Below are 13,284 nucleotides of genomic sequence, written 5' to 3'. Positions count from 1 at the left end.
ATTTAGTAATAAATTATTGATATTTAGTAGTAAATTGAAATTTTACTACTAAATCACAACTAATGTGGTGGTAAATTACTAATAACATTGTTGTAAATCAGTGATAATTTAATAATAAATTAATTAATCAATGACAACTTTATAATAAATTGTTGTAATTTTATAATTAATCATCAATAACTTGACAATAAATCATCAATAATTTAATAGTAAATCATTTATAACTTAATGATAAATCATTCATAATTTAATGATAAATCATTCATAATTTATTAGTAAATAATTGAAAACATAGTAGTAAATTAATAGTAACTTAATTATCAATTATTGATAAATTTTTATATTTGAAATTATGAGGAATTTAAGTCTAGTTACAAGCAGAAATGAAATGAGAACTTTTAACCTGAGAGTTAGAATAAATTTATCATGAACCTATTTAATAAAAAAATTAGTAAAAAAATTAAATTTGAATGAAGTAATACTAGTACTATATATATAAAAAATTTATCTCATATTTTTTTAGTAGACTTTTTAAATTCTATATTTTATAGTTGTAAATGGATAACAACATAAATCAAGGATAGCTTAATAAAAAATGATAACTTAGTAGTTAATCGTTGATAACTTAGTAATAAATCAACGATAACTTAATAGTAAATAAGTTTTAGTTTAATAATAATTAATTGATAAATTTAGTAGTAAATCATAAATAATTTACTAGTAAATCAATTATAATTTAGTAGCTAATCATAGAAAACTTAAAAATAAATCAATATGAGTTAGCAGCAACTTATGAAGAACTTAATAGTTAACCAGTGATAATTTAAAAATAAATTATGGATAATTTAATAGAAATCATTAATAAATTGAGAATGAATTATGAATAATTTAATAAAACTTTGTGATAATTTTATAGTAAATAATAGAAAATTAAGTAGTATATAAATGATAATATAATTGTAAATGCATAATAACATATTACTAAATCATTGATAATTAATAGGAAATTATTGATAACTTAGTAATAGTAAATCACTAATAATTTAGTTATAAATCAATGATAATTTAGTAGTAAATTAGTTATTCATTAATAATTTTGAAGTAAATCATCTATAAATTAGTAGTAAATAAGTTATAATTTTATAATAAATCATCAATAATTTAATAGTAAATCATGAATAATTTAGTAATAAATCATTCATAAATTAATAGTGAATTATTGATAATTTACTAGTAAATCTTTGATAGCTTAGTAGTAAATCATTTATTATATAATAATAAATCAATAATAATTTAATTATCAATTATTGATAACATTTTTTTATATATTTTAAGATGTTAGGGATTGAATTTTGATTAGTAGCATAAATGAAATTAGAACTTTCATTTTGGAAGACTAAGACAAATTTATCATGAACTTATTTAATAAAAAATTAGTAAAAAAATTTTAAATTTGAATGAAATATTAATATTATTATATAAAAAAATTATCTTAAACTAGAATGAAATTCGCACTCTGCATAGGAATCAATTGTTAGATTTATGATGGCACAAATTTTATAAATAATTATCAAAAGTATATTATAAATTACCAAAATTATATGAAAGATTATCAAAATTACATTAAAAGATTATCAAAATTATATCAATGGTTAAAAAATCATAAATTACTAAACTAATATAAAAAATTACCAAAATTATATTAAAAATTACCAAAATTTTATTAACGGTTATGAAATTTTTAATAGAAAAGTAATAAAAAAAATCAAAGATTATTAAAATCAAAATTATATCAAAATTATCAAATTTTACTTATACATACAAAAATCAAAATTAAACTATTAGAATTTTATTATTATTATTATTATCTAAAAAATTATTTATTAAATTAAATTTTTAAAAATAAAAATTATATGCGCATCTTGCATGTGTCAAAATGTACCGATTTTTCATCGCAGCAGCTTGTTCGATAGACCATCAATCATACAAAACATGATGATGAGGATTAATATGCTTATTAGTAATTACATGCAAACGATTATGCGTATTAGCTTCGACCACAAATTTCAACCCTTCTTATGGAAGGCAAATGATTCCCCCAACAAGTTCCAAACGGGAACAGCAGCAATACAGCTATGCATAATGTGAGAGATTCACCAAAAGGGTTTCAAATCAATGTTTTGGTTTTCTCTGATAGGACATGTTTTTACCCGTAAAGTTGAAATTTGGAAGAGAGGGAGCAGCTGGTCACTGATGGATGCATCGTGGTGTCACAGCGTCGAAGTAAAAGAACGGCCATAGACTTTCTTGGACAAATTGGCGAGTGAGGGTGGACCGTGGACTCCAGTGAAAGAATTTCCACTACATTACTTCCTACAACCATACCAAGATACCTTTCATACACTGATTTTATGGGATTGGTCTGCCATTTTAGACTTTTTTAATTGATCACCACGTTCTCTCTTCCTGACGGCAAAAGAAATTGTGTAGAAAATTCCGCCTCCTTTGATTTTTAGCCCAAAAGTATCAGCGGATTTGTATGGCATATGAGAGTATTTTTCCAAAGTAATTCATTACAGCTACTGCTTGTTCACGGCTTTTGAACCCATCACCTCTTTTCAATGTAACCTTCCTAGCTTTTATCATCACATATAGGCATTTTCTATAGGGGGGGAAAAAATCTTTTGACGATTAAAATGGGGACAAGATGAAAAAAGTCTATGACAGACAGTACAGAATAAAAAGCACAGGTTTTTAACATGTTCTTAGTCTTTTCGGTGAAAATTCAGATAAATATATTCTTTAATTATTTGAGAAAATTTTGTGCAGATGATACGAATACATCAATTGTCAACTTTGCTTATTATTTCTTCCATAACGTTCTTCGAAATTCCAAGTATCCGAGGACGACCATGCACGGTTCAAAAGCAATCTAAATCAGCCGTAACCTTACTGACAAGAGTGAACGGGAAACGTTAAAGGCAACCACTACCCTTCAACAAAAACGAAAAAAAATAATTATTTTGTCACCGATTTGCCAAAATATTGTTTTTGGGGACGTGACATTTGGTTTGGGTTTTCGGGAGACTGATTGATAAACCAGATGATGAACAAGGCCCGAGGCTGCTATCTAGAAACAGAGATCAGCTATAGGGAAAACGGTTAGTAGACTTTTTCATTATTAGGGCCATACAAAAGTTCAGGCCCTCTCAACATGATGATCTAGGTCGAAGCTCAAGGAAACTGTATGGGCTCTAAATGTCCTCGGCTCCTGGAGTCATAGGCCCAAATACTAAAAGTCCAAAACATCATTCTAATAGCAATGAACAATCATAATACGTTCACGCAGAGATATGCATTTGTCAATTCATCAAATTTGATGACCACATTGTTTTGCAGTATAGATTAATTAAAGATGAGGCTAAGCAATTTTAAATACAGATGCATATTTTTAACTTCATGGAACTCTCAATTAGTTCATTTTTTGGTTGGTTTTTAATTCACATTGAGCTACCCAGAAAAGAAAGGGAGAGGTACCCAACACTTCCAATATGTGGAAAAAGCTTTGCTTGGTGGCAACACCTTCAATTTGAACTGTTGTAAATCATCATATTCATGCCTTTATTATTAAACATGCTCCTCCAAAAAAGCTTTGCTTGTTGGCAACATCCTTCTCTTTAATCAATTTGCCCATTGTTAGCTTCATGAATCATTGATATGCTTTCATTATCTTTGGTTTTGAGTACATGACTTGCCAAATTTTTGTTTTCAATGAAAATTCCCACAAAATTAACTATAAAAAATCCACCCCATCTCTCTCTCTTTCTCTCACTAATGCAACAAAACAAAAACAAAACTTGTTAAACGAGGCAAGCAATGAAAGATATATGGAGCAGGTGTGGCGTGACAAACTATCTAAAACTCATGCTTTCCTGCCACGTAATCATTTTTCAGTTTTGAATTAAAATCAATTAATTTTGTTTTTTGTAAACCTCGACCCCCCGAATCTTCTCCATCATAACAACCGCCCATTTTTTAATCAACGGTATTTACCCACAAAGATAAAGCGTTGAAACGCCAGCTCGGGAAGCATGGAATCGTCAACATCAACTTATGCTGTTCTTTGTCTATGTTTGGAGGTCCGAGAAACGAGCAAATCGTGTGCCTCGACATCATCTCATATTTTATCTAACCGTTAAACGCCAGCTGTTGAAAAATGAAGAACGGCTCAGATTTTAAAAAGTAAGTATCAGCTGAAAAACCGGATTATATAAGGTTTGCTGAGCTGGGCCCCACAGGGTTTAGGAAAATGACAGGTAGCTTTCGGGTACCTCTCTCTGTTTCTTCCTACTGGCTCTCACACCCTATATATTCTTTCTGTTTCTTTTTTCTCATCACCAACTTTCCTTTCTCTTGTATGCTTTTGCCTAAGCGGTCTCAATATTTCGGTGAGCATTGTTCCGACTCGATCCTCCATTTTCTTTTTAATTTTAACATTTTTCATTTTGTTTGGTATTATAGTATTTTATGCTATTTTGTTGATCGGATTATGTTGATGATTCTTGGAGGAGTGGAAGCTTCAATCATAAGTTTTTTTTTTTTGGCCTTTTGATGTTTCTACAATGATAGCTTTCAAGACTTTCATCAAATTTTCTTCGTTTTATTTCTGATCGATCTTTTTGAGTTTTTACTGTTGCACCGCACTGCTTCTTAGTAGTTTATTGTTTGTTTGGTTGCTAAATGCTGATAGTATTTAGTTAAGGCTTGAATGCGAAATTTCAGTAATTTTTATTTTTGCTTGTTTGCTGCTAAATGAGAGTTCTTTTTACTCATTTTTTTTCTTCACCGAATGTGGAAATTTTTTAATAAAGGTTTATTTACTAACTACTTTAGTTCTTTGCTTGACGGGAAATGAGGACTCAATTTGATTGAGCTGATGGGATTAGGATCAAGTATGAAATTTTAAGCATTAAATATTTGTTGACCTCTGTTTTCTCTTGTTGCTAACTGGCTATAGCAGTTTAAAAATGAAAGACCTTTATTTTTTTTTAGTTTTGTGTGTAGGAAACTAATTAAAACAGAAAAAAAAAAAAAAAAAAAAAAAGAATACATTTAAGGTGTTTTTAAAGTTACAAGTTTTTTATAACTTGCCGGGTTCAAAGATATGGCGGATGGTGTTGATATTAGCATTGCTTCATACATGCATATATTTCTTCTTTGTCTTTTTATCTGTTTTTCTAACAATTGAGTGGTCAATGGTGGTTTATAGGTTAATATGGGAACGACTGTCAATGTGGTTGTGCTGTCAGTGTTCATCTCGTCCCTGTTGTTTTATGTGGTAAATGCATCCAATGATGAATTGGTTAGAATTGGGCTTAAAAAGATAAAATTGGATCCAAACAACCGGCTTGCTTCCCAGCTTGAGTCCAAGGATCGAGAGGCTCTCAGAGCATCTATTATTAAAAAGTATCGTTTCCGTAATAATCTTGGAGACTTTGAGGAGACTGATATTGTTGCATTGAAGAACTACATGGATGCTCAGTACTATGGTGAGATTGGTGTTGGAACTCCACCACAAAAGTTCACTGTGATATTTGACACAGGCAGCTCAAATCTGTGGGTACCATCAACTAAGTGCTATTTCTCGGTGAGCCCCTACATTTATGTTTACTATTAATGTATAGGAAATGAAATTATTTGCCTTGATAATTGGAAAAGCAAACGTGGTTAAGGGCACAGGATTTATGTTTTTCCATTCCTGTGTAGGTTGCGTGTTTCTTCCATTCCAGGTACAAGGCAAGTGAGTCAAGTACCTATAAGAAGAATGGTATGTCTTCTACTTTTTTTATTGCACTTATAATTGTTTCAGAAACTTGTTTCTTCCTGATGTTAAGGACATAAGAACAATTTTTAAGTTCCTGATTTTATTCATTTGAATACTTATATTTGAAGTTTTAATTTTTCAAAAATAATCATGTCTATCTCTGATATTCTTGAAGGTGGTCCTTGTTGGGGTAGGATGGACTTAAGTGGGAAGGTGGTCTTTGCAACATATAACATTATGCATGCTTTTCTGGCTTATTATTAATGAAATTATAAGGCATGAATTTCTTTAGATAATGGTTTTCTTATTGGCTCACTTGGTATATAGCATTATGGTGTCTATTCATCCCATGGATGCTAAAATAATACAGAAGTTGTATTATCATATTTGATGTAGGGAAATCTGCTTCTATTCAATATGGCACTGGAGCTATTTCTGGTTTCTTTAGTTATGATCATGTTCAAGTTGGTGACTTGGTTGTGAAAGATCAGGTAAGCGGAGCTAATCTTCTTCTTAGTCATTTGCGAATGATCTACTAGTTTGAAACTTTGAATTAGGTAACCTAGTAAAATATTTTCATTATTAGGAATTTATTGAGGCTACTAAGGAGCCAGGTGTTACATTTTTGGCGGCCAAATTTGATGGGATATTAGGACTTGGGTTCAAGGAGATTTCAGTGGGGGATGCTGTCCCAGTGTGGTATGTTTGTGGTTTTAATTTTTATTGTCTATTTAAGATGTTTCTTGATATTATGAGCTTCTCATCGACTACTTGTTTGTCTTATAGGTACAACATAATCAAACAAGGTCTTATCAAGGAACCGGTATTTTCATTTTGGCTTAACCGCAATGTAGATGAAGAAGCGGGTGGTGAAATTGTGTTTGGTGGGGTTGATCCAAACCACTACAAGGGCAAGCACACATACGTTCCTGTAACGCAAAAAGGCTATTGGCAGGTTGAAACTTAAATTGTTATGTGCCAGATAAATGCTTTATATATATATATATATATATATCATTTAATCTTTCTCATTTTTCTTAATTATCTTTTCTTTGGGATAGTTTGACATGGGTGATGTTCTTATTGGTGACAAACCAACTGGTATGTTCCTTTCAATGCCTAGAGTACTTTTAAAGTGAGATTAAATAAAGTCTTGAGCTCTTTAATTACTTTTTTTTAAGCAAAAACATGTTCTTTGCACATATCTTTGTGGTTCTGACCTGGGCATACTCTATTCAGGATATTGTGCTGGCGGCTGTGCAGCGATTGCAGACTCTGGAACTTCTTTGCTTGTAGGTCCAACGGTAAGCTGTAATGTTTCATTTTTGGGTCTTTCGATCAGTCTCTTGTTTAACAGATTTAGCTAGTTGATTTTTAATCATTTTGACCTGGGCTTTAAATGTTGGCAAAATTGGAAAATTATTCTAGCTATGTAATAATGGTGTCTAAAGATAAATGTTAAGACATTCTCAAGTATTGTTCTTAAAGAGTGAGAATAATCACTTGGAGAAAGATTTCATATTGCTGATTAAATAATGCATAATGGTTTGTGTTACTTGTTAACCTGGTTATTGATGTCATTTCCAATTGTTTGTTTGTCTTGATTCAGACTGTGATTACCATGATAAACCAAGCAATTGGAGCCTCTGGAGTGGTTAGCCAGGAGTGCAAGTCAGTGGTTCAACAATATGGGCAAACCATAATGGATTTACTCATAGCTCAGGTGAATGCTACTTTCACTCTGAATGTAAATTTTCTTATTCATTTGTTGTAATCTTCAGCCGCATGATTGTTCTCAACTTTTTTACTTTGCTCCACCTAGTGACTGGCTTTTCCCATACTGTTTCCAACAGGCTCAACCACAGATAATCTGCTCCCAAATTGGATTGTGCACTTTTGATGGTGCTCATGGTGTTAGGTCAGGCTCTGAGGTCTTTGTGTGTGTGTTTTCACTAATTAAGATCTTAATGACTTTGTATTAAAGCTCTGAAGTAATGGTGCTCGAATATTTTTGTATAGCATGGGCATTGAGAGTGTGGTGGATGAGAGCAATCGGAAATCATCTGGAATTGTTCGTGATGCTATGTGCCCTGCTTGTGAGATGGCAGTTGTGTGGATGCAGAACCAATTAAGGCAGAATCAGACTCAAGAGCGCATATTGAACTATGTTGATCAGGTGACATGTGATAGACTTGATGCTTGTTGAATAATTTGTAAGTGCGTTCCTTCCAATGCTGATTCTTCCATTTGATACTTATTCAGCTTTGTGATCGAATGCCAAACCCAATGGGAGAATCTGCTGTTGACTGTGGAAGTCTTTCTTCCATGCCTACTGTTTCCTTCACTATTGGCGGCAAAGTTTTTGACCTTGCCCCAGAAGAGGTACAATCATCCTTATTTTCAGTTAGTAGTCTGTTAACATTCGTATCTCAAGGTTCAGATTCACACAGGTTCTCAATATGACTGTTTCAGATTGGACTATTATTCTTTAGTTTTCATTGTCTGGGATGACTTTTGCATCTGCATATATATATATATATATATATATATATATATATTACATGTTCATGAAATTGTCCTTCGTCAAAATTTTTTAAGTATATATGTATGATTGAAAACTTGTTCAACTGATAATATGTTGTGCAAACGCTAATTTTTCCCGGGTGGCGTAATCAGTACATCCTCAAGGTGGGTGAAGGCTCTGAAGCTCAGTGCATCAGTGGCTTTACTGCCATGGATATTCCTCCTCCTCGTGGGCCTCTCTGGTATTTTAGCTTTGCCTTAATACTTTTATCTTAACCAATTCTTGAACCATCTCAAGTCATAGTTTTTGGGTTCTCTCCTCACACTTTGTTTGATGCAGGATTTTGGGAGATGTCTTCATGGGTCGCTACCACACCGTGTTTGATTATGGTAAAATGAGAGTTGGGTTTGCAGAGGCGGCATAAAAAGATCTTACCATGGGGACCTGAGTTTTTAATGCGCATTCGCTATTGTGTTATGTATAACTCTATAAAGATGGTGGTAATATGAAATCACTGGTCTCAGCCTAAAACCTAAAATCGTTGTTGTGTTGCTTGTAAATATTGCCGTCCTTGCTCTGTTTTACCAACATGGTAGAAAGTAGGATTTGCTATAGTCAAAGTTGTGAAACCAGGGAAGAAGTATCAATGGTCAAAGATATTTATTAATCAGTTCCATATCCATTTCTTCTTGATTATTGAGCTTTATATTACTTGGGAAAAGAAATGTGCAATTGGTACACCATCCGGAAGTCTTTAGTCTTTGGAAACTTTGATTTTAGATTTAGTTCAGAGGTTCGTGTTTATCCCATAATAACCTCCCTAACCACCAAGAATTGTTAGGCGAGAGAGGTTTTGTTTAAACCCAACAGCCGGTATGCAACTAATCAAATTGCTTTCCGACCAGTATTAAACCTTGGCACTGTAAACGTTTGGTAATTGTCATACACCAAAAGGGGTCAAAAGATAAAAAGAAAGAAAAAACCTTTGCGGATCGTTAAATCCACTCAAAGGTATGGGCGGATGAGTAGGAAGCAACTTTCTGCCATGTCAGGTCTGATGTAGATTAAATCACTGTGAGAGTATAAAAGGCTTCTTTTTTTTTTTTTAGCGTGTGAAACGACTTCATGCGGTTGATGGTCAATATGCAAAACCCAAATTAGATAAGCAAGCTGTCCATGAGCATGGTCTAGACATAATATTAATAAATTTTTTATTCATTTAAGTTCGTTCAGCTCGAAATATATATCTAATTTTAGTGTCCAAGTTCGAACTATTTTTAAAAAGAGTTATTGAGACCCGTTCAAACCGATACATATTTCAATTTTAAAAAATAAAAATAATTTTTATAATAAATATTGATTGTAAAAAAAATAAATAATCAACAAAATAAAATTTAAAAATGATTTTATTAATTTAATTTGATATTGGAATGAAATTGATCCATATTGACATATGATACTAATGTGAACACATATATTATTTAAGAACATATTTATTTTTATGTAATCTACTTATAAATATAAAAACATATAAAAATTATTCAGATCAAATTAAATCGAATTTATACCTTAAATGTTATGCTCGAAGATTTGGATTATTTTTTAAACAAATCTAAAATTTATGGTCAAACCCGTTTAAAAGATCTAAAATTTATAATCAAATTCTTTTGAATTTTGGACAAATTTTTAAGTTTGAACAGATAACTCAATATTTGGACAAATCTATTTATAAGTGGACTTTTACCGTAAGATATCTATATGTTTTCATATGAAAATTACATCTCGTGTAAATAAATTTTTATATTTTTAGAAATTATTGACCAAAATTTTTCCCACTAGAAATACTATTCGACTATGCTCTGGTTACAATTTTTTTTTATTTTCATAAGTAATTATGATAAGAAAGTATTATAATAATTTTGATAAATTATAATATAAAGGGTATTTTTGTAATTACAGAAGGGATATTATAATAATTTGATAAATGATGGTAGGAGGGTATTGCATAATTATGGTTGTAGGGGTATTATAATAAATTTGGCCAATTATGATAAGAATGATATTTTAGTAAATTATTAAGAAGGGTATTATAATAATTTTGTTAATCATAGAAAGAGGTACATTACAGTAATTTAGATGCATGTAATTTAATTGTCAAGTAATTAAAAGAGCTTTATTATTATTTTTTTTAAGACAATTAATTTATATTATTATACAGATGTTAAAATTTAATGTATAATTATGAGACAATCAAAATGGTGTTTTCCTAATTATGCTTAAGGGTATTATAATAATTTGATCAATTATAATATGAGACGTATTTTTATAATTATGGTAAGAGAGGCAATTATAGTAATTTTAGTCGATTATAATATGATGAGAGTATTTTCGTAATTATGATAAAAAAATATTTTCGTAATTTTGGTTGAGTAGTATCATGGTAATTTTTGCAAATTATAATATTAAAAGTATTTTTGTAATTATGATAGGAGGGTATTTTAGTAATTATGGTTAAAAAGGCATATTTTTTTATTTTCATATGTATATATGAAGTAATAAAAAGCATATTTTCATAACAATGATAAGAAGGTATATAATAATTTTGACAAATTATAATATGAGAGATATTTTTATAATTATAGTAAAAGGGGCATATAGTAATTTTGTCAAATGATGGTAGAAATGTATTTAATTGTGGTCAATTATGGTTAGAGGGGTATTTTAATATTTATGTTAAGAGAGGTATAATAGTAATTTTAGTTAATCATAGAAAGAAAGGTATTACAATCAATTTGGATGTATGTAATTAAATTGTCAATTAATTAAAAAGATATTATGATAATTTCCTAAGGAAATTCATTTCATATTATTATATGATGTTAAAATTTAATGTGTAATTATGCAATAATTAAAAAGGTATTTCGTAATTATACTTAAAGAGCATTATAATAATTTTGATAAATCATAATATGTGACATATTTTCGTAATTACATTTGGAGAGATATTATATGAAGCAATCAAAATGGATTTTTTTTTTAATTATGATTAGAAGGTATTATAATATTTGTTGTCAATTATAAGGGGTATTTTCATAATTATGATAAAATAACATTTTTGTAATTATTATTAGAGGGTATGATAATAATTTTGACAAATTATAATATGATGGATGTTTTCATAAATATAATAGTAATTTTGATAAATTATAATATGAGGGGTGTTTATGTAAATATAATAGGAATGACATTATAATAATTTTGGCAAATGATTGTATGAAGGCATTTTCGTAATTATGATTATAGAGACATTATAATAATTTTGGCTAATTATGTTAAGAAGAGTATTTTAATAATTTTGTTAAGATGAATATTACAATAATTTTAATTAATCATAGAAAAAGAAGCATTGTAATTAGTTTAGTTGCATGTAATTCAATCGAAAAGAGAAACAAAGAAAAAGCAAAAAAAAATTTTGGTATAAGTGGGTCTCACACATAAATATACAATTTTTATAAATATGTATATTTTATAATTTAACAAAATTTATTTATTTTTTAAAAAGAAATAAGTAAAATAAAACAAAAAAAAAGGTACAAACACAAAAACAAAAAAACAAAAAAGCCGAACACGGGTTAACATGCGGCACACTAATGGATGAACACTATTCATCTATACATTACCAAAATTAATGTTATGGATTTATCCAATAAAAAATAAATACCAAAAACAAAAAAAAAATCGAAAAGAGTGAAAAAGAAAAAGAAAAATATAAAAATGAGAAAAAAGCCTATAAAAAGTGTTACATTGACATCTAAGTTTAAAATATTAATTTATTAAATTAAAATAAAAAATAATTTTATTAATATAATATATAATTATGTGTAAAATTAAATAAATAATAAAATATAATTTTTTATATACCTTAAAATAGCTTAAGACAAATATCATAAATATGGTTTCGACTCCGAACTTATTTTTTAAAAAAAACTTAATTTGTGTCAAGGTAAAATATTACAAAATTTTATAAATATTTAAAAAGAAAAAAATATAAATAGAAAAAATTATAAAAATGAAAAAATGAAAAGAAAAAAAGTAACTTAATATATGATATAATATCGGTGATGGTGAGACAAAAAAAATTTAAAATTTTAAAAAACATTATTATAAATCTTTAAATATTTAAAAAATAGAAAAAATATTAAATAAAAAAAACAAATATGTGGCATACCAAAAATCAAATGGATCTTATAAACAAATAAACTAAAAATCTTTAAAAAAAAAGAAAAGAAAAAAAAATAAAAAGTTTAGTATAAAGTGGATCCTATTTTGAAAAATAAAATTTATAAAAATATTTATTAAGTATTTAAAAATCAAAAGATAGAGAAAAAAAGAAAAAAAAAAGGAAAAAATAAAAAAATGACACGTGGCTTGGATTCCGGTAACGTATCGTAAAATTTTCATTACTTTTTTATTTAAAAAGAGAAAAATCGAAAAAAAATAAATAATAAAAAAATTGGCATAAGTAAGTCTCAAATATAAAAAATAAAATCTTAAAAAATATACATATATTTTTATAATGTTTAAAATTATTTATTAAATAATTTTTAAAAAATTTAAAAAAAACCTGAAATGACACGTGATAATCAGAGAGAAAACGAAACTGTTGACCACACGTCACTCGAGTGTGTGAAAACAGTAAATAAAAAATCTTATTTACTTTTTTATTTACAAAAAATTGAAAAAGATAAAAAAACAAAAACAAAAAAAAAATGATATAAGTGGATCCCACGTATAAAATACAATCTTTAAATATATATTTTATAATTTTAAAAAATATATGTTATATTTTTAAAGGAAAAAATATAAAGACCAAATGGAAAAAATAAAAGAGGGCCAACCATAGCTTGACACGTGGTACTCCCAAATAAAAATATGT

The 13,284-nt window shown here is 28.7% G+C and overlaps 1 protein-coding gene across 2 annotated transcripts; it reads left to right on the top strand.

The window, feature by feature from the left end:
* Nucleotides 1-4,396: 4,396 nt before the first annotated feature.
* On the top strand, nucleotides 4,397-9,018 carry LOC111275213 (aspartic proteinase-like). Of its 2 annotated transcripts, none has more exons than XM_022860394.2 (14): nucleotides 4,397-4,448; nucleotides 5,270-5,647; nucleotides 5,767-5,827; nucleotides 6,221-6,315; nucleotides 6,411-6,523; nucleotides 6,611-6,779; nucleotides 6,886-6,925; nucleotides 7,064-7,128; nucleotides 7,434-7,547; nucleotides 7,678-7,742; nucleotides 7,844-8,000; nucleotides 8,087-8,206; nucleotides 8,501-8,589; nucleotides 8,688-9,018. In XM_022860394.2, exons 2-14 carry the CDS (start codon nucleotides 5,276-5,278, stop codon nucleotides 8,770-8,772), a joined length of 1,545 nt encoding a protein of 514 aa, XP_022716129.1. In that variant the 5' UTR covers nucleotides 4,397-4,448; nucleotides 5,270-5,275; the 3' UTR covers nucleotides 8,773-9,018. The 2 variants fall into 2 exon arrangements, with proteins under 2 accessions (XP_022716129.1, XP_022716130.1); XM_022860395.2 differs by having other exon boundaries at nucleotides 8,087-8,227.
* The last annotated feature ends 4,266 nt before the right edge of the window (nucleotides 9,019-13,284 follow it).

This window comes from Durio zibethinus, chromosome 26 (genome assembly GCF_047325235.1).
Source record: "Durio zibethinus cultivar Kanyao isolate XHJ-2024 chromosome 26, ASM4732523v1, whole genome shotgun sequence".
In the NCBI taxonomy this organism is placed as follows: domain Eukaryota; kingdom Viridiplantae; phylum Streptophyta; class Magnoliopsida; order Malvales; family Malvaceae; genus Durio; species Durio zibethinus.
This window is presented reverse-complemented; position numbering and strand designations above follow the sequence as displayed.